This window comes from Chiloscyllium plagiosum, unplaced genomic scaffold, assembly GCF_037043375.1.
Source record: "Chiloscyllium plagiosum isolate Xiang-an unplaced genomic scaffold, Cpla_swu_hap1 HiC_scaffold_21, whole genome shotgun sequence".
Classification (NCBI taxonomy): Eukaryota; Metazoa; Chordata; class Chondrichthyes; order Orectolobiformes; family Hemiscylliidae; genus Chiloscyllium; species Chiloscyllium plagiosum.
The window spans coordinates 51,633,662-51,655,701 of NW_028270159.1; the positions used below are offsets into that span (position 1 = coordinate 51,633,662).

At 45.0% G+C, this 22,040-nt stretch overlaps 1 protein-coding gene across 8 annotated transcripts in view; it reads left to right on the forward strand.

Moving 5' to 3' along the window:
• Positions 1 to 191: 191 nt before the first annotated feature.
• The window catches only part of grin1a (glutamate receptor, ionotropic, N-methyl D-aspartate 1a), a 189,706-nt gene continuing 167,857 nt past the window's right edge, over positions 192 to 22,040 (forward strand). For all 8 annotated transcript variants that reach the window (XR_015760745.1, XM_087998561.1, XM_087998566.1 and 5 more), the window contains exons 1-2: positions 192 to 599; positions 17,350 to 17,484. Coding sequence is in view for 7 of the 8 variants with exons in the window: in XM_087998561.1 (XP_087854687.1) it covers positions 345 to 599; positions 17,350 to 17,484 (390 nt within the window). In the remaining variant the exon portion in view is untranslated. The remainder of the gene's footprint in view (positions 600 to 17,349; positions 17,485 to 22,040) is intronic.

Sequence of the window (22,040 nt, forward strand, 5' to 3'; positions counted from 1 at the left end):
ACTGGGGAAAGATGCGGCCAATAACACAGGAGCTGGCAATGAGAAGCGGCAGGACCAATGAGAATAGAGAGTTCAGCAGCATCAGCACCAATGATACAGGAGCAGGCTACAGCATTGCAGCAAGCTCAGGCAGGGAGAGGGACACACAGAGAGAGAGAGAGGAGAGGAGGAGGGGGGGGGGGGAAGAGAAGGGCAAGGAGCATCCATCCTCCATCCACCATCCAGCAGCCGGGCAGGGAGTCACGCTCCTGTCCCCTGCTATCCCCTGCAGCCGGAGTGGCCAGAGGGCTGCGGGCTCCAGTGGCCGGACAGGGAGATCCAGGAGCTCCGGCGCTGCAGACAGCATGGACCGTCTGATCCGGCTGCTGCTCGGCTTCCTCGCCGTGTTCCCCCTCCAGAGCCAAGCAGCGCCCAAAGTGGTGAACATCGGCGCGGTGCTGAGCACCAAGAAGACGGAGAATATCTTCAGGGAGGCGGTGGCGCAGGCGAACCGGAAACACGGAACCTACAAAATCCAACTCAATGCCACGGCGGTCACTCACAAACCCAACGCTATCCAGATGGCCCTGGCAGTGTGTGAAGACCTGATCAGCAGTCAGGTAAAGGTGGCAGTCTGCTCTCGCTATTGACTATCACTAACCAGAGTGTTAACTAGGACTGAGCATTCTGTAGCAACCTTATACTAACCTTGAGTACTGAGCAGTAATATTTACTAGTCTTGACGAATGATTGGAAGTATTATTCAGTACGAAAACCAGCATCATTTACTAGTTTACTAGCACGATTTACTAGAATTGGTCGTTAACCAGCAACATTTACTGGCACTGAGATTTAAGTCAGTTACCATTTACTCATGCCAGCTATTAAGCAGCACAATTTGCCAGTTGGTGGTATTAGCTGTACTAATTACCAATTGGTACCATTTACTAACAGTGAGCACTAACTAGAAACGTTTACTTGTACTCTATTTAATGGCAGCACTTACTGGCACTGAGTAACAATCAGAAATACTTACCCCAGTCGTCCATTAGCAATTTGTCAGCATGGACACTGATGAATTTGACATGACCAGATTCAGGGGATTACGTGTTTGAGGAGAGATGTTGGGAGGGTGTGGGTCAGCAGTGAAGGAGAAAGATAATGCACTGGAGGAAAAAGCAATTCATTTAAATACGAGGAGTTAAAAACAAATTAAATGTAAAGAATTGGGACCAAGAGACCCCAAATGGAATTGGGGTGACAAAAGAGAGTGTGAGTCAGGGATTGGGGCAGCTGAGTTATGGATAAGGAGAAATTTGAGGGAATATTGGAAAAATCAATGTTGAGGTGGGTTACAAAACATTGATAATGACGGAATGTGGCAGAGTGAATAAGGTAGAGACAGAAGGTGTGTGATGTGAAATTAGGTTAAAAGTTCTTGCTGATGCATGGGATGGACAAACTATGGGGAAGGAGAATTGAAAAACAGGAATAGTGTTCTTCACTATCGATTTATTTAACATTGTGAAGGTCACTATCAGGTAAGTATTGACACTAAACCATTGAAGGAACCATTAGGATAAGACCAAAAGTCATGTCAAACAAGTAAAGGTGCAGCTTAAAGGAGCATCAAGAGGTAGCCAGGCAGAGAGGTTTTGGAAGGGAATTCCAGAGACTGTCATCTTGTAACTGAAAACACATCAGCAGCAATGATGGATGAAAAGAATGGGAACACACTGATCTCCATCTTCACTGCATTGCCAACTACCTCAGCTTACCTCAGCTTCTCTGTCTCTGAAAGTCTCAGCATTGTGTCCAGAATTAGATGAGCATAAGTATATTACAGAAGGAGAGAGTTAGGTAGAGGCCAGGCTATGCACAATATAAAATTGAAAAATCAATATATTGCCTATTGTGAGTCTGATGGCACCGATGCAATAGCCAGGCAGCTTTAGAAATGACATTGCAGTTGAGGGGAGGGTGAGTGCTCAGAGTAGAAGAAAGAGGCTGGTGTGGTGAGACTCTGATAGGACACTGTCAAGTCTGATTGCTACTGAGTTAGCACGAAGAACGTTATCCCCATTCTAGCTTGCAAAGCTTAGGATACCTTTGAGCCATACCTTAAAGCTGCAATACTAACTCATATTTCTTTTCTTTTTTATATTGACATTTTCTTGATAATGTTTGCTCTTTTATGATAACCGTCTTATGTGCCAGGGAGATGAAAGACAGGACTCTGCTCTCTGAGGAACCCTTCCTGTTCTGGGTACCTCTCTGGAGAGGTGTCTGGTACCTCATTGCTTCCTGTGGCTGAGAGCAGCTATTGAATTGGAAGCAGCCAGAGTCCACCCACACTCTACTGCATGGAGAATGAATGCTCCCTGCAGCCAGACATATATTGCTAAGCCTCTTACTAACTACTGAACCTCCGCACGCTTGCTGCTGGATGTTGTAAAGGTTTTTCGGCGCAGAGCAGAGTACAGGGGCTCTTCTAGCATTCCACCCATGAAGAGCATTCACCAGATTAAAAGGAAGAGACAGAATATCCATCATCACTTCAGACTGTTCCAAACGTTTTACAGCCAATATAGAATCATTGAGGCATGGTCACTGTGTAGGAATTGAAGCAGCCAAATTTGTGCACAGCAAGCTCCCACAAGGATCAATGTCATATGTCATGTTTGAGGGATGGTGGCTGAAGGACATTTATTGGTCAGGATACCTGAGACACCTAATCCATGGGATCTTCTGCATCAATCTGAGATGGAAGATGGGATGTTGACTGAGCATCACATTTGAAGGACAGCAGTTTGGACAGTTGAGCACTGGACTACTCCCCAAGATTTCATGCTCACTTCCCCAGAATTAGGCTTCTTACACAGATATGTAGCAGCTTCCCATTGTGAAGATCAATAGGAGACAGAGACTCTTGCATTTCCATAGGTTTTGATTTGCACCCTGGCATATGGTCATCACCAGGAATTCCAACATTTGTTGCCCATCCTAATCGCCGTTGAACTGAGTGATTTCCTCAGCTATTTCAGACAGTTAACACATTGCTATGGGTCTGGACTTATTTATAGGTCAGACTGGGTGAGGATGGTAGATTTCCTTTTTTCAAAGACATTAATGATCCAGATGGGTTGGTACAATAATTGTTGATAGTTGTCATGGTCACCATGACTGAACTCAGCTTTCCGATTTGTTAAATGAACTCAAATTCCACCAGCTGCCTTGATGCAATTTGAAACCATGTCCTCATGGCTTCAGGGTGTGCCACTGGATGCCATTACCAATTTCCAACCATTCCCTATTCCCCCTTCCTGCACACCTTGTAAAACTTCAAAATGTCCCAAAGCACTTTACAGCCACTGAAATACATTGGCGAGGCAGCCAAAAGAACACCATATGACTATCATGTGACCACCACAGGACCAAAGAAATAGTAGCTGAATTAGGACACTCAGGCTATCTAGTCTGCTCCACCATTCAATTGTGGCTCAACCCTGTTCTTCTGTCTTCTCCCTAAAACCTTTTATCTCCTTTTTAACCAATAACCTATCTATCTCTGTCTTAAATACACTCAATGACTTGCCTTCCAAAGCTCACTGCGGCTATGAGTTGCACAGATCACCCATTCCTCCTTATCTCATGTTTTCCATGGCTGTTCTTTCATTCTGAGTCTGTGCCATTGGGTCCTAGACTCTCCTCATAGTGGAAACATTTTCTCCACATCCATTCTATTCAGGTCTTTCAGTTAGCTATAAGTTTCAATGAGATTCCTCCTCATCCTTTTAAACTCCAGCAAGTACAGATCCAGATCTTCAACTTCTTTTCACATGACAAGCCCTTCATTCCCGGAATCATTCTTGCAAACTGCCTCTGGACCCCCTCTAAGGTCAGCACATCCTTCCTTATATATGGGTCCAGAACTACTGACAATATTCCAAATGCAGTGTGACCAGAGTCTTATGCAGCCTCAGCAATACATTTCTGCTCTTGTGTTCTAGCCCTGTTGAAATGAATGGTAACACTGCACACTTGCCTTCCTAACTGCCAATTGAACTTGCATGTTAACCTTAAGAGAATCCCAAACTCGGAGTCCTAAGACCCTTTGCTTCAAATTTCTGAAGCCTTTCCCCATTTAGATAATAGTCTATGCCTCTATTCTTCCTACCAAAGTGCACAATCTCACACTACCCCACATTTTATTCCATCTGCCACTTCTTTGCCCACTCTCCTGACCGTCCAAATCCTTCGACAGCTTCTCTACTTCCTCAGCATTACCTGTCCCTCCATCTACCTTTGCATCACACTGAGCAACAAGCCCTCAGTTACTTTGTTTAGGTCATTGATGTATAATGTGAATAGTTGTGATCCCAACACTGACTCCTGTAGAACTCCACTAGTCACTGGCTGCCATCCTGAAAAAGACCCCTTTATCCGCACTCTCTGCCTTCTGCCAGTTACCCTAATCCATTCCCATACCAAGCCTCTCATACGGGGGTCTTATCTTATTTAGCAGCCTCCGATGCAGCACCTTGTCAAAGCCTTTTAGAAATCCATATAGGTCACCTCCACTGCTGCCCTTTGTCTAACTTGTGCGTTACCTCCTCAAAGAATTCTAACAGCTTTGTCAGGCATGATCTCCCCTTACAAAACTATGCTGATTCAGTAGTAGTTTTTTTTTATCAGAACCCCTGACAATCCTGTTTTTTTTCTCTCTTTTTCTTTTATTTAACCCCCACTCTACCGCCTAACTGCGGTAGTGCTTATTTTTTCCCCAGCACCCATGGTGTGTGTATGCACAGGTGTGAGACACAGTGAGAGACACAAAGTGCACGAATCTTTATTCAATTTTCTGTAGTAGTTTACTATATACTTCCAATTACTCACAATCCCATTGTAATTTAGATTAGATTACTTACAGTGTGGAAATAGGCCCTTCAGCCCAACAAGTCCACACCGACCCGCCGAAGCGCAACCCACCCAGACCCATTCCCCTACTCCTAACACTACGGGCAATTTAGCATGGCCAATTCACCTAACCTGCACGTTTTTGGACTGTGGAAGGAAACCGGAGCACCCGGAGGAAACCCACGCAGACACGGGGAGAATGTGCAAACTCCACACAGTCAGTCGCCTGAGGCGGGAATTGAACCCGGATCTCTGGCGCTGTGAGGCAGCAGTGCTAACCACTGTGCCACTGTGCCGCCCACGTGGTGCTTTAGGAAAATGTTGAATCATCCTTTGGCAGCTTATTGGATGGTTTTGCTGCAGAATGTGTGCTGTGATGGCTGCATAAAAATCGTTGTGGCTGATTTTAAACACAAGGTGTTTCTCTTTGTCTCTTTGTTAAATGTGTTTAATTTATGCATGCAGTATGGTAGTACTTGGCAGAAGACAAGAAGGAAAAGGAGGCTTATTATTTTCTGGGACATCTTCAGTTTTTCTATAAATAATAATCATGCAGCACTGCCATTGAAAGGTGGCAGGAGCTAGTTAGTCTCAGCGTGTGTTTGAGGAGACATGATAGGCTCAGCCCCCAGACTTCATTACAGATGAGAAATACAAGACCTTTTGCAGCTTTCAGGAAACAGAGACAAATTGGCACCAGTTCGGGACAGTGTTGAATAAACTCTGCCTTTTTTGACCTCCATGCCAGACATATTACAGTAGCTTGGAGCTATGCATACCTAGTTCCATGGCTTAAAGCAGATCTGATTGCCTCAGTTCAGTTTTATATTTGCAAATTGTATGATGCTATTTCTGGATTCTGCAGTATACTCAGATCTGCTCATGCTGTGAAATATTAAGTAAATGCTTTTCTAGGGGATCTAATGGCGTAGTGGTACTGTCTTTGGATGATGGGGGGGGTGGGGATGGCATGGTGACTCACTGGTTAGCACTGTTGCCTCACAGTGACAGGGACTCTGAACAGGCTGGGGCTGTTTTCCTTGGAGCGTCAGAGGCTGAGTGGTGACCTTATAGAGGTTTACAAAATCATGAGGGACATGGAGGGATAAATAGACAAAGTATTTTCCTTGGTGTCAGGGAGTTCAGAACTAGACGGCATAGGTTTAGGGCGAGAGGGGAAAGATATAAAAGAGACCTAAGGGGCAACTTTTTTACGCAGAGGGTGTTACGTGTATGGAATGAGCTGCCAGAGGAAGTGGTGGAGGCTGGTACAATTACAACATTTATTAGGCATTTGGATGGGTATGTGAATAGGAAGGGTTTGGAGGGATATGGGCCGGGTGCTGGCAGGTGGGACTAGATTGGGTTGGGATGTCTGGTCGACATGGATGGGTTGGACCGAAGGGTCTGTTTCCATGCTGTACATCTCTATGACTGTATGACCTGGGTTCAATTCCACCCTAGAGCAACTGTGTGGAGTTTGCACGTTCTCCCTGTGTTTGTGTGGGTTTCCTCTGGGTGCTCTGGTTTCCTCCCACATCCAAAGATGTGCAGGTTAGGTGGATTGACTATGGGAAATGCAGGGTTACAGGGATAGGGGAGGGGGTGATGCTGGGTGGGATGCTCCACAGAGGCTCAGTGTGGAATCGATGGGCCAAAAAGCCTGCTTCCACATTGTAGGGATTCAATGATTCAGTAATAGAGTGCCCCAGACCTAAGTCCTGGGCACATTGGTTTGAACCACACATTGGCAGTTCATGAAATTTAAATTTAATTAAAAATCTAGAATAAAAAAACTAGCCAATGGCAACCATGTAACTGCATTCAATTGTTGTAAAAAAAATCATTTTGCTCTCTGTAGGATGGAAATCTGCTGTCCCTACCCAGTCTGACCTACATGCGACTGCAGACACATAGCAGTGTGCCTGACTCTTAGGCCAATGAGGGGTAGGAAAATAAATTCTGACCAAGTTCATAAGGGAATAAAAAAAATTTCTTCAGGAAGCTGTTAACTGACACTGAGTGAGCCTTCTGATGTGCTGTACTGAAGTGTAATTGTGCATTTTTTACAGACCACACAGATTGAATAACATCATATACTGATGTCGACATCTATCTGCATCGTATACCACCATGTGTACATAGATAGGTACAACAACTAACAAACATACACACATAGGATCCCTTCTCTGATCCTTTATTGGCAGTGATGGCTGAATCCTGCAATGACTATTTCTTTTCTTTATGTTGTCATGTCAATGTCGCTGAAATGCAAAGAACACGGTAGAATCTGAAATACTGGAAATATTCTGTAAATCCCATCAAACATTTTTCTCAGGTTTCAATTTGGTCTTTTCACAAAAATACACACTTGCCATTTCTCTTTTCAGATTCTGAATAGTTGTTTCTGCATTTGTTTCCTGAACTTCCCCTTCCCACTGAAGCCAACCATGCGTTATTGGGAAAGTCTTCTTTAGGTTATGGAGCCAAAACAGAGATATTTGCAACAAATATCCCATAGTTAGCAGTGGAGGCACCAGCTGGTCAGATTTAATGGCTGTACATTTTCTTCAGAGAGCAGATTCCGGGCAGGATCAGCTTACATGTTGAAAATAGTTCATATATTTCCTATAGTTAGGTTCCTGGAACATTTGATTTGGAGGAGTGCTGCTTGTGTAGAGGGCTGACCCCACACAAATTGATAAAAGTATTTGCGTGAGTATTGCAGGTTCGCATGTCTCACAGATCGGGCTCCTCCTTTGTCTGTAATTGCAACCTTTTGTTGATAGTATTATTGACCTAATGGGCCTCTTGAGTGGATCAACCTTCTGATATTAAATGGTACTTTAACCAAATTATATTATAAGCAATTTTACTGCAATATTCCAAACCTCAGAAATCTGAGCCATTTCATGAGGATGTAACTGAGTGCTGCTGATACAGTGCAGACCTCCCAGTCCAGATTCATTTATCTGTTGCTGCCACATAATGGAAAAAGTCAAGCCCAAAAAGAAATCATTTTGGCTCATAGGAAATTGCCCTCATCACAGCACATCCCAACCCTCAACACCCGATCCCATCACGGCCCATCCCCCAATCCCCTGATTCCATCATAGTCCATGACCTCATCACAGCCCAACCACCTGACCCCATCACAACCCATCCCCTGACCCCCAACCCCATCATGGCACATCCCCTGATCCCTGACTCCATCATGGATCATCCCCCAACACTGACCCCATCGCAGCCCCTTCCCCAACCCTGACCCCATCACAGCCCATGACCTCACCCCATCACAACCAATCCCCTGACGCTCTGACCCCTGATCTGATCACAGCCCATCCCCTGACCCCATCACAGCCCATCCCCAACCCCCTGACCCCACACAGCCCATCCCCTGACCCCCGACCCCCTGACCCCGTCACAGCCTATCCCCGGCCCCCCCGAACTGATCACAGCCCATCCCCTGGATCCCCTGACCTCATCACAGCCTGTATCTCGAGACCTTGACTTCCCTAATCTTTTTAGAGGTCTACAGTGCAGAAAACACCCGATTCAGTCCATCGAGTCTGCACCAGTCAAAAACAAGCACATAATTATTCGAATCCCGTTGTCTAGCACTTAGCCCAAAGCCTCATCGGCCTTGGCATTGCATGGTCCAGACTCTTGTCACTTGCTGTTCAAAAAACATTTCCTCACATTCCCTCTAAAATTTGCCCAATAATCTAAAACACTCATCACGGCCCATGCCTCTGTTATTGAGGGGTGGTTAGCTCAGTTGGCTAGACAGCTGTTTTTAAGTGCTGGGAGGTGGAAATTGCATGGGTTCAGTTCCCACAGCAGCTGAGGTTACCATGAAGGGGTCTCCTTCTCAACCTGTCTGATCACATGAGGCATGGTGATCTTCAAGTTAATCCACCACCAATTGTTTGTCTCTAATAAGGGAACAGACTGATGGGCCAGTGATAACACTATCTTTACTCTCTTTTATTTTCTATTTCTTAGAAGAAGGCACAAAAACAATACCAAAATTAGTGGGGAACTGAGGGATGATTGATAGTGAGGAACTCAAAAATAGAAGCTTACCAAACAGCTGGAACTGATGCCTACATTCCAGGGTAATAAAACAATGGGCCGACGGAGACACTGAGCACAGGGTCTGACCTTGCAACATTTTCCAGATTCTGAACTGGTATCAGTAGATTGGAAGTTAGCAAATGTCCTGTTCCTGAAAAAAGTAGGGAAAGGGACGTAGGGAATGATGGATCAATCAGGCTGATATCAGTCATTGAGAATATGTTGGAATACATTATTGATCAAATGTTAGCAATATATTTTGAAACTCATAACCATGCACAGCCGACATAACTTTGTTTTATGAAAGGGAAATAGAGTTTGGCCAATCTGCTTCCATTTTTGACGATTCCTTTATTCAAAAAGAGAAGGCAGCAGAAAGCAGGAAACTACAGGCCAGTTAGCTGAACATCTGTCAGGAAGAAAGGAAATACCCGAGTGGCCAGTGACATCTGAACAAAATGTTAGAAGTTACTATTAAAGACATTAAAACAGGGCACTTGGATATGTTCAAGGTGATAAGGCAGAGTCTGCATGGTTTTGTCAAAGGGAAGTCATGGTTAACTAATTTATTGGAGTTTAAAGAACATAAGATATTGGAGCATAATTTGGCCATTCTGCCCATCGAGTCTGCTCCACCATTCAATCATGGCTGATACATTTCTCAAGGACATGCAGGTCCTGAGCCTCCTCCACTGCCAAACTGTTATCACCTGAAGCCTGGAGGAGGAACACCTCATATTCCACCTTTGAACCCCACAACCACATGGGATAAATGGAGGCTTCCTCATTTCCCCTTCCCCCACATTATCCAGTTCCAAGCCTCCACCTCCGGACCCGTCCACCACTGCCCCCTCTGATCTATCACCTTCTCCCTTACCCCATCTACCTATCGCTTTCCCAGCTACCTCCCCCCAAACCCCACCCCCACAGATAATGCACTCCAGTCCCTGTGGCGCCCACCTCTCCCTGAACAGCTCCAGGGTGTTGGTGGACACCACGTGCTCCTTCTCCAAGGAGACCCGGGCTCTAACGTAAATCTCCTGGTTATTTTTTTCTTTTTCTTTTTTTTTCTCTTTTGTTTCTTTTCTTTTTACCCCCGTAGTGCTTATTTTTTTCCCCAGCACCCATGTTGTGTGTGTGTGCAGGTGTGAGACACAGTGAAAGACACAAGGTGCATGAATCTTTACTCAGTTTCCACCACCAGGAAGAAAGGAAACACCCGAGTGGCCAATGACAAACACTGCCCTTCACATCAAAGGGCAATGCTGTGTGATCAAACAGTGAAGGGGAGGGCAGGGATTAAATCAAAATAGAGTTGGAGGGGGAAATGATGCACTCCACTCCCTGCGGCACCCACCTCTCCCTGAACACCTCCAGGGTGTTGGTGGAGACTGCGTGCTCCTTCTCCAAGACATCCAGACTCTAACATAAATCTCCTGGTTAATTTTTTTTTTTCTTTTTTTTCTTTTCACCCGGGTGGCCAGTGAAGAAACAACATTTATTTATTTATTATTATTTTTTTCTCCTGTTTATTTTTTTTTTCTCTTTTTTTTTAACCCCCACACTACCACCTAAGTGCGGTAGTGCTTATTTTATCCCCAGCACCCATGGTGTGTGTGTGTGTGCAGGTGTGAGACACAGTGAAAGACACAAAGTGCACGAATCTTTATTCAATTTCCACCACCAGGAAGATAGGAAAATACCCGGGTGGCCAGTGACAAACACTGCCCTTCACATCAAGGGACAGTGCTGTGTGATCAAAACAGTGAAGGGGAGGGTAGGGACTAAATCAAAATAGAGTTGGAGGGAGAAATGATGCACTCCACTCCCTGCGGCGCCCACCTCTCCCTGAACAACTCCAGGGTGTTGGTGGAGACTGCGTGCTCCTTCTCCAAGACACCCAGACTCTAACATAAATCTCCTGGTTATTTTTTTTTTATCCCCAGCACCCATGGTGTGTGTGTGCAGGTGTGAGACACAGTGGAAGACACAAAGTGCACCAATCTTTATTCAATTTCCACCACCAGGAAGATAGGAAAACACCCGGGTGGCCAGTGACAAACACTGTCCTTTCTCCTGGTTTTTTTTTTTAATCTTAACCCCCACACTACCACCTAAGTGCGGTAGTGCTTATTTTATCCCCAGCACCCATGGTGTGTGTGTGTGCAGGTGTGAGACATAGTGAAAGACACAAAGTGCACGAATCTTTATTCAATTTCCACCACCAGGAAGATAGGAAAATACCCGGGTGGCCAGTGACAAACACTGCCCTTCACATCAAAGGGCAGTGCTGTGTGATCAAAACAGTGAAGGGGAGGGTAGGGACTAAATCAAAATAGAGTTGGAGGGGGAAATAATGCACTCCACTCCCTGCGGCACCCACCTCTCCCTGAACAACTCCAGGGTGTTGGTGGAGACTGCGTGCTCCTTCTCCAAGACATCCAGACTCTAACATAAATCTCCTAGTTATTTTTTTTTTTTTTTCTTTTTTCCAATTTACAGGGAGAGGAGGACAAACCTCAAATCCCAGTTTATCTCCTGGTTATATATTTTTTTTTTCTTTTTTTTTATTTTAACCCCCACACTACCACCTAAGTGCGGTAGTGCTTATTTTATCCCCAGCACCCATGGTGTGTGTGTGCAGGTGTGAGACACAGTGAGAGACACAAGGTGCACGAATCTTTATTCAAATTCCACCACCAGGAAGATAGGAAAACGCCCGAGTGGCCAGTGACAAACACTGCCCTTCACATCAAAGGGCAGTGCTGTGTGATCAAAACAGTGAAGGGGAGGGTAGGGACTAAATCAAAATAGAGTTGGAGGGGGAAATAATGCACTCCACTCCCTGCGGCGCCCACCTCTCCCTGAACACCTCCAGGGTGTTGGTGGAGACTGCGTGCTCCTTCTCCAAGACACCCAGACTCTAACATAAATCTCCTGGTTATTTTTTTTTTTTTTTTTTTTTTTTTGAACCCCAAATTTCACTGTTTACCAAGCTAGTACTTTAACCAACTAAGCCAGAACATCATGTTGACACTCCTGTTTATTTATTTATTTTTTTTTTTTCTTTTTTTTCCCCCCACACTACCGCCTAAGTGCGGTAGTGCTTATTTTATCCCCAGCACCCATGGTGTGTGTGTGTGCAGGTGTGAGACACAGTGAGAGACACAAGGTGCACGAATCTTTATTCAAATTCCACCACCAGGAAGATAGGAAAACGCCCGAGTGGCCAGTGACAAACACTGCCCTTCACATCAAAGGGCAGTGCTGTGTGATCAAAACAGTGAAGGGGAGGGTAGGGACTAAATCAAAATAGAGTTGGAGGGGGAAATAATGCACTCCACTCCCTGCGGCGCCCACCTCTCCCTGAACACCTCCAGGGTGTTGGTGGAGACTGCGTGCTCCTTCTCCAAGACACCCAGACTCTAACATAAATCTCCTGGTTATATGGTGAGCCAAGGCTTTCTTGATTGGCCCAGGTTAACAACCCAAATCAAGAGCCTCGTAGTTAAAGAGGTCCACTTTGTTCCAAACACTACACTTCCTTACATCAAAGATAACCACCGAACCTTCCTCGTCTATCTGAGCATACTTGCATTCGGTATCAGTCAAAGTCCGGGAAGCATACGCTATTGGGCATTCCTGTCCTTGTGGCCACTGGTGAGCCAACAGTACCCCAATACCGTACGGGCATGTCAGCACTATTTCACGCTTCGGATCATAGTGGACCAACACCTTAGATGATGATAGCTGCTTTTTCACTTCCCTAAAGGCTGCTTCTTGGCTTTGTAACCATTGCCAAGGCTGACCCTTTTGCAATAGCAGGTATACGGGTGCCATGATGAGGCCAGGTTACATGTGAATTCACCAACCCAAGGAAAGCTCAGGTACAGATGTGGGAGTGATCAAAGCTCTTTTGATCGCAGTCACTTTCTCTTCAAATGAATGTAACCAGGTTTTGTCAATTCTGTCACCCAAGTAAACCACTTTGGCTCATGGAATACAATTTTTCCATTCTAAGGCATACATCCGCCTGGGGGAAACCTTTAAGCACTACATCCAGGTTCTCCAAGTGATCTTTATTGGTCTTCCCTGTTATTAGTGTGTCATTCAGATAAATGGCAACGTTGGGTAGCCCTTGTAAAATGTTCTCCAGGATCCACTGAAAAGGAGTACAGGCTGATGATACCCTGAATAGCAGTCTATATTGATATAAACTATTATAGGTTACAACTGTAGCTTACTTCTGGGATCCTCAATGTAGTCGCAGGTTCAGGTAGACGTTGGTCATGTCCAGCTTCGTCATGGACAGCCCCTCCACCAACTTTCCGTACAGTCCTCAATGCAAGGGATCGGGTATTTACCCAGCTGCGGGAAGTGGTTTATCAGTTGCTTAAAATCCCCATAGTTACATGGTTATTCCCACAGACCAAACGGTCTCTCAGCATCTCATTCAGGGTTAACCCAAAATCACATGCATCAGCCAATCACTGTAACTTCGAGAAAAATCCCAATATGGATTCCACCAGTTCTCTAAATGCTGAATAGAACCAATAGCATCTCAGGATTAGAGGAGGTTTGGGGTCGTAATATTCCTTAACCAACTCTGTCAACTCTTGGAAGGTTTTAGTGTCTGGTGCCTCTGGAAAGTTACAACCGAAAATGCGGGTCCACACACAGTCAGAAGGATTACTCATTGCTTTTCATCTGACCCAGAAGGAGTATGACACTCCTTCCACATACTTCGACAGCGGGGTCAAATGAGAGTCAAGATTCCCAAGTAGAGGCATGACGCCAGAAATTCATACCCCAACTCCATGATAACTGTTGCATGCGAATGTTCTTCAGGCCCAACCTGTTTTCTCCCACCACCACTGAAATCACTGCACAGAGGCTGGTGTCCCGTCACCAAGTCACCCGTTATTTACTAGTGCATAGTACATTGGCTGTGGTCAGTCAGCTCAGACCAGTCCTCAACTGAGGAAATTGTAATCTCCTGGTTATTTATTTTTTTCTCGATTTTTTTTTCTTTCTTTTTTATCCCCAATTGCCATACAGCAGTAGTGCTCATATTCCTCAGCACTCATGTTTATGTGTGGGTAGGTGCAAGGTACGGTGAAAAACACCAAGTGAAAATAACTTTCATTAACATTTACACCATCAGAAAAGACACCCGTGCGGCCAATAAACCCATGGGAAGCAAAGCCCAGAGTGAGCAATGCTTCTCCTGGTTAATTGTTTTTCCCTCTGGTTATGTACATATTTTTTCCTTACGCCCACCCTACCGCCTAACTGCGGTAGTGCTTCTTCTGTTTTTTTTTCTTTTCTCTTTTTTCTTTGTCTGGCTATATTGGTCAGCGAAGGCTTTCCTGATTTGTCCAAGTTAACAACCTCAATCAAAAATCTCATAGTTAACAAAGTCCACCTGGCTCCAACCACTTTGTAAGACATTCACCTATAATTTAGCTGGGTAGATAAAGGTGGACTAATGAATGTAATATATTTGGATTTCCAAAAAAAAACATTCAATAAGCTGGTGCGCATGTAGTTATTGCACAAGAGAAAGACTCATAAAGTTAGGAGTAAAACTTTGACATGCCTTAAAGACTAGATCATGTAAACGAAGCAGAGATTAGAATAAGTGAGACAGCTTTGGGTTGACAGACTATTGCTATTTATTGTCTATATTAATGACTAAGATGGCAAGAATGAATATATTGCATCTGGGTTTGCTGATGGTACAAATCTTATTGGGATTGTAACCCATGGGGAGGATATAGAGAGTGAAGTGGAACACAGGTAGGTCAAGTAGACAGGATGGAGATAGCAGGCAAAGTAGAATGGGGAAAGTATACACTTATTAACTTTAGCAGGAACAATATAAAAGCAAAATAAGTTTTAAAATTATGACAAACTGAAATTTGCTGTTTTGGGAGATCTGGATGTCCTTGGACTAAAAAAGCAGTAGGAATGAAAAACGTGGATCTGATCCAGTAGGTTGTGGGATTGCTTAATTCCCTCAACTGTATGTTAACTTTTGTGGAATGTTGTTTTATGAAGTTGTAGATGTGTACTTTCTCATTAAGAGAGTGTGAAAGCTGGCATGGCCCTAGAAAGGCACAGGGTGTGCTGAAAATTTTAGAAATGTAACATTTAGATGTGAAAAAAAAGCTGCGATGAGTTGCAATGGTACACAACAAATTTGAATTCAGTCAATTAGTTTAAATTATGCCCCAACACACCAAAATCCAATCGAACTTGAATTTTACTGTTTTTATGACATCAAACCAATGAGACAATCTGATGTTGTAGGGTAAAAAAATCAAGCAGGAGAAAGTGAGGTCTGCAGATGCTGGAGATCAGAGATGGAAATGTGTTGCTGGAAAAGCGCAGCAGGTCAGGCAGCATCTAGGGAACAGGAGAATCGACGTTTCGGGCATTAGCCCTTCTTCAGGAATGATTCCTGAAGAAGGGCTAATGCCCGAAACGTCGATTCTCCTGTTCCCTAGATGCTGCCTGACCTGCTGCGCTTTTCCAGCAACACATTTCCATAAAAATCAAGCATTTTGACCAGTTAGCCACAGTGGCAGAGAGCACCAACAGGTAGACTGCCCACAGAGACACTCTCTTTTCATATGGAATCTGTGCAGCAGAAAACCGAAGACGACTCAGGAAAATCTACAGAGGAAAGTACAAAGGGAAGACTGACAGCTGGCTGGTTTTGAAATTTTGAATTATTTTGTAAAACTTATCAGGGGATTTTATTGGATTGGTATATTGTTGTAGAGTGGGAAGCAGATAAATCGATTAGACAAAGGAGGATTACAGTGTAGATAGTTGTTGTTTAGTCTTCTCTTTTTCTCTTGGAATTAAAGAATAAATTGTTAATTTTTTTTAAATAGTGGGATTTGGTGGTTCTTTAGGAGAAAGTGAGGACTGCAGATGCTGGAGATCAGGGCTGAAAAATGTGTTGCTGGAAAAGCGCAGCAGGTCAGGCAGCATCCAAGGAGCAGGAGAATCAACGTTTCGGGCATAAGCCCTTCTTCAGGAATGCCCTTTCCTGAAGAAGGGCTTATGCCCGAAACGTCGATTCTCCTGCTCCTTGGATGCTGCCTGACCTGCTGCGCTTTTCCAGCAACACATTTTTCAGCTTTGGTAGTTCTTTGTCAGTCATATTTTTACAGATTATGAGGTGAGGTTAGCTTTTCTGTGTGACTGGTTTAAATTAGCGAAGGGGTTTACCCCGTGACATAACAGTTATACCCAACCAGATTGTGCAGAGATTGTTTCAACTTGTAAGCAACACGGAATGAGGTGCATGTGTAAAAGATCAAAAGAAAGACTTGCATTTATACAGTAGTTCTCAAGATTATTGGACAACTCACTTTATAGTCAATTTATGCTGAGCAAACTCCTACAAATAGATTAGATTCCCTACAGTGTGGAAACAGGCCCTTCAGCCCAACAAGTCCACACCAAACCTCTGAAGAGTCACCCACCTAGACCCATTTCCATTTGGCTAATGCACTAACACTACGGGCAATTTAGCATGACCAATTCAACTGACCTGCACACCTTTGGACAATGGGAGGAAACCCACACAGACATGGGGAGAATGTACAAACTCCATACAGACAATCACCTGAGGCAGGGATCGAACCCAGGTCCCTGGCACTGTGAGGCAACAGTGCTAACCACTGACCCACCGTGCCACCTAAGATTTAGGCAATCTGTTTCAGTGAGATGGTTTGAGGGATGATGGTTAGAAAACTGGGGAGAACTTTGTAGGACATTCACCTGTCGATTGCCTGTAGCTTTGGAGGAACGTTTTTACACAGGGTGGCTGGAATGTACAACTCGCTGTCAACTTGAGTCAATACACCAGGCGGCATCAGTGCATTTAAACAGAGGTTTGATACACACGTGTGTGTGTGTGTGTGTGTGAGAGAAAACAGAAAGCGGGCAGGTAAGAAAAGGTAATTTGTGTAGAAGGAGTCTTGCATAGGTTCACAATGGCAGAGACCAAGCAGGTAAAATTAAATTTCTTTGTAAATTCTCTGTAATTTTAGTTGACAGTGAGGAGTGGAAAAGGGAGAGAAGTATAATTCTATTATTGGGCAAGGGCAATGTAGCACTGACAACTGGGTAAATGATGGGGTGAGAGCCAGCCAATGGGGAAAGGATGTTACTAACTGGGGATTGGGAAGAATTGATGAAATGGGTGACAGAGAGGGGAGGAACAGTGACTGAGACCCTGATTACTGCTTTTTTTTAGTTTGGTAGGGTGAGAACTCTGCAAGGCACTGGTGTTCTGATGTTGGAGGAATGTTAGTTCCTGGATGTTTCACATCACTGTGTGTGGTTCTTTCTTCCCAGGTTTACGCGATATTGGTGAGTCACCCACCCGGCCCAAGTGACCACCTCACCCCTACTCCTGTGTCTTATACAGCTGGCTTCTACCGAATTCCTGTCATTGGCTTGACCACACGCATGTCAATATATTCAGATAAGGTAAGGAAAACCCAATTAACTGATTGGTTTGTCCAGTGATTTAATCTGTCAAAATGGGAAGAGAGTTACTGTCTATTTCCTATCAGTACTAATTGCCTCATTATTACAAATGGGCAGAAAATCAGAGGCTGCGTAGCAAAGTATCAGTTGATCCTATCCTGTTTACATCTCTTGCTGGGAACTTGACATTCTCTATAAAAACCTCCAGAGCCACTCCACAAGATTTTGTTTGTAGTTTGTACAAAAGCTACAGTGGGGGCTGTTGACTCAGCCTATATTGTATATCGAGATGTTAATCTAACATATTATATATTAGTACTTCATGTGGGAGTAGGAGGTCCACCTGCAGATCACATTATCCCCAAGAAACTAGGCAACAGATTAGAACAAATAGACAAATTATGTTCATAATAATGAATTCAGAATGTGATTGGTCTTAAGTGAAATTTTATGAAATGTTTCTTCATTGGAGCGATTTTCCTCAGGATTTTATGCTTCCTCCTTTTGAATGGATCTATGTATTACCCAGTTTTCAACTGGCTTGTAGACAGTTCTAGATCTTCTGGGTCCAGCTGGTAGTCAGTCTCAGGGTTAGCTCACTGCAAATTGACTTGCAATCTGCTTCAGCTGCAGCTGTACAGCACACACATGAGATCACTGCAGCCATGCAGTATATGCATGCCCTCAATGCAGCTGTGCAGTTCACGCATGGCCTCAATGTGGTTTTTCAGTTAAAAATGACCATGCGGTGCCTGTCCAGTATGTGCATGAGATCACTGAAGTTGTGCAGTATTTGAATGAACCCCTGCAGTTGAGCAGTTCATGCAGGGCCACGCTGCAGCCTTGTAATACATGTATCTAATCTTTGCAGTTGTATAGTGCGTGCATGAGATCACTTTGGTGTGTAACACATGTATAAATCACTGCAGTATGTAGTGTATCCATGATTTCACTGCAGTTGTGCAGGACATGAATGATCACACTGCCTTCTGGGGAAGATGGGATTTGGACAAGGAGGATGGGTTGCACCTGAACTGGAGGGGTACCAATATCTGAGGCAGGAGTTTTGCTAGATCTCTTTGGGAAAGTTTAAACTAGTTTGGCAGGGGGATGGGAAATGGAGCTATGGATCAGAGAATGGGGTGAATGGGTGAACACGCAGACACAGCGTGCAGAGAGTCTGTGAGGAAGGATAGAGAGATGATAGGGCAAAGTTGCAGTCAGCGCAATGCATTGAAATGTGTCTATTTTAACGCAATAAGTGTCGGGAATAAGGGTGTTAAACTTAGAGCATGAATCAGTACTTGGAGCTACGATGTTGCGGCCGTTACGGAGACGTGGATATCATAGGGACAGGAATGGTTGTTGGATGTTCCAGGGTTAGATGTTTCAAAAGTAGAAATGTAAAAGCGGTGGGGGAGTGACATTGCTAATCAGGGATAGTATAACAACTGCAGAAAGGGAGGTCATCCAGGAGGGGTTGTTTACTGAGTCATTATGGATGGAAGTCAGAAACATGAAAGGAGCAGTCACTTTATTGGGAGTTTTCTCTAGACCCCCAATAGCAACAGAGACACGGAGGAGTAAGATTGAGAGGCAGATTTTGGAAAGGTGCAGAAGTAACAGGATTGTTGTCATGGGTGACTTTAATTTCGCTAATATTGATTGGAACCTCTTTCGTACAAATAGTTTGGATGGAGCAGATTTTGTCAGGTGTGTCCAGGAGGGGTTGTTGACTCAATATGTAGATAGGCCGACTGGATTTGGCGCTTGGCAATGAACCAGGTCAGGTGTCAGATCTCTTGTTGGGAGAGCATTTCAGTGATAGTGATCACAACTCCCTGACCTTTACTATAGTCATGGAGAGGGATAGGACCAGGTGGTATGGGAAAGTATTTAATTGGGAGAGGGGGAAGTACAATGCTATTAGACAGAAACTGTGGAGCATAAATTGGGAACAGATATTCTCAGGAAAATGCATGACTGAAAAGTGGAGGCTGTTTATGGAGCACTTGCTGCGAGTGTTGGACAGGTTTATCCCACTGAGGCAAGGAAGGGATGGTAGGGTGAAGGAACCTTGGGTGACGAGGGATATGGAACATCTAGTCAAGAGGAAGAAGGAAGCTTACTTAGGGTTGAGAAAGCAAGGATCAGACAGGACTGTAGAGGGTTACAAGGTAGTCAGGAAAAAACTGAAAAATGGACTTGGAAGAGCTCGAAGGGGGCATGAAAAGCCTTGGCCAGTAGGAGTGAGGAAAACCCTAAGGCATTCTGCACTTAGCTAAGGAACAAGAGGATGGCTAGAATGAGGGTAGGGCCAATCAGGGATAATAAAGGGAACCTGTGCCTGGAGTCAGAGGAGGTAGATTAGATTAGATTAGATTACATTACAGTGTGGAAATAGGCCCTTCGGCCTAACAAGGCCACACCGACCCGCCGAAGCGAAACCCACCCATACCCCTACATTTACACCTTACCTAACACTACGGGCAATTTAGCATGGCCAATTCACCTGACCTGCACATCTTTGGACTGTGGGAGGAAACCGGAGCACCCGGAGGAAACCCACGCAGACACGGGGAGAACGTGCAAACTCCACACAGTCAGTCACCTGAGGCGGGAATTGAACCCGGGTCTCAGGCGCTGTGAGGCAGCAGTGCTAACCACTGTGCCACCGTGCCGCCCACGGTAGGGGAGGTATTTAATGAATACTTTGCTTCATTATTCACTAGTGAGAGGGAACTTGTCGATTGTGAGGACAGCGTGAAACAGGCTGATATGCTTGAACAGGTTTATGTTAAAAAGGAGGATGTGCTGGAAAGTTTGAAAAGGTCCCCTGACCCAAGGTTACTACAGGAAGTAAGGGAAGACATTGCTGAGCCTTTGGCAATGATCTTTGCATCCTCACTGTCCACTGGAGTAGTGCCAGATGATTGGAGGGTGGCAAATGTTATTCCCTTGTTCAAGAAAGGGAATAGGGATAATCCTGTGAATTACAGACCAGTCAGTCTTATGTTAGTGGTGGGCAAATTATTAGAGATAGGATTTATGATTTTTTGAAAAGCATAGCTTGATTAGAGATAGTTAGCATGGCTTTGTGAGGGGCAGGTCATATCTCACAAACCTTACTGAATTCTTTGAGGATGTGACAAAACACATTGGTGACTGTAGAGCAGTGGATGAAATGTACAGAGGAACCTCGATTATCCAAACGAGATGGACGGGCAATATTTCGTTCAGATAATCGATTATTTGATTAATCAATTAAATGCCTTTCCTCTGGGGCTCAGAGTTTTTTAAGTCTGCTCCCCGCTTAGGAGACTGCAGCAGCACACTGTGCGCGAGAACCCACCTTCAGCGCTGCCCCCACCCACCCTCAACCCCGTCCGATATCGCCTCCCCCCCCGCCTTGTCCAACCTCCCCCCCCCACCCCCCCCCAACCCTGTCCAACACCTCCAACTGCCCCCTGCCCCCGTCTAATACCACCCCCCGGCTCCTGGGCCTGTCCAACACCACCCCCCAACCCCGTCCACCCCTGCCCCCCCCCCCGCTCCCCCTGCACCAAACCCCGCCCCTGTCCACCTCGCCCACCCCTGCCCCCTCTCTGGGACAGGCGGGCAGGACACCAACAACAAGACTGCTGCTGCTGCTGCCTTTGTGGGGTAAGTCTCCACACACACACAGACAGACAGACAGACACACACACACACACACCCAACGTCTTCGCCCTGTACAGGACAATGTTGGATTAGCTAGGGAGGGGGGGTTTAGGGTACATGCTTCTGTAGAACTCCAGGGAAAGTGTGGGGAGAGAGGGGGCAGGAGGCCAGTCATTTGGAGACGGTGCCTGTTTAATCACTGTAAACAAAAGACGCAATCACTGCTGGAAACACATCTTTGATGTAATGTTGCTATTGGGATCTTACATCTCTTTCGGATAATCTGATATTCGGATAATCGAGGTTCCTCTGTATATGGATTTTAGCAAAGTGTTTGATAAAGTTCCCCAAGGTAGGTTCTTTCAGAAAGTTAGGAGGCATCAGATGCAGGGAGATTTGGCTGTCTGGATCCAGAATTGGCTACACTATAGAAGACAGAGGGTGGTTGTTGATGGAAAGTATTCAGCGTGGAGCGTGGTAACTAGTGGTGTTCCGCAGGGATCTGTTCTGGGACCTCTGCTCTTTGTGATTTTTATAAATGACTTGGATGAGAAAGTGGAAGTGTTGGTTAGTAAGTTTACTGATGGCATGGACATTGGTGGAGTTATGGATAATGTGGAGGGCTGTTGTAGGTTGCAATGGGACATTGACAGGATGCAGAGCTGGGCTGAGAAGTGGCAGATTGAGTTCAATCTGGTAAAGTGTGAAGTGATTCACTTTGGAAGGTCAAATTTGAATGCAGATTACAGGGTTAAAGGCAGGATTCTTGGCAGTGTGGAGGAACAGAGGGATCTTAGGGTCTACGTCCATAGATCCCTCAAAGTTAAAACCCAAGTTGATAGGGTTGTTAAGAAGGTGTATGGTGTGTTGGCTTTCATTAGCAGGGGGATTGAGCT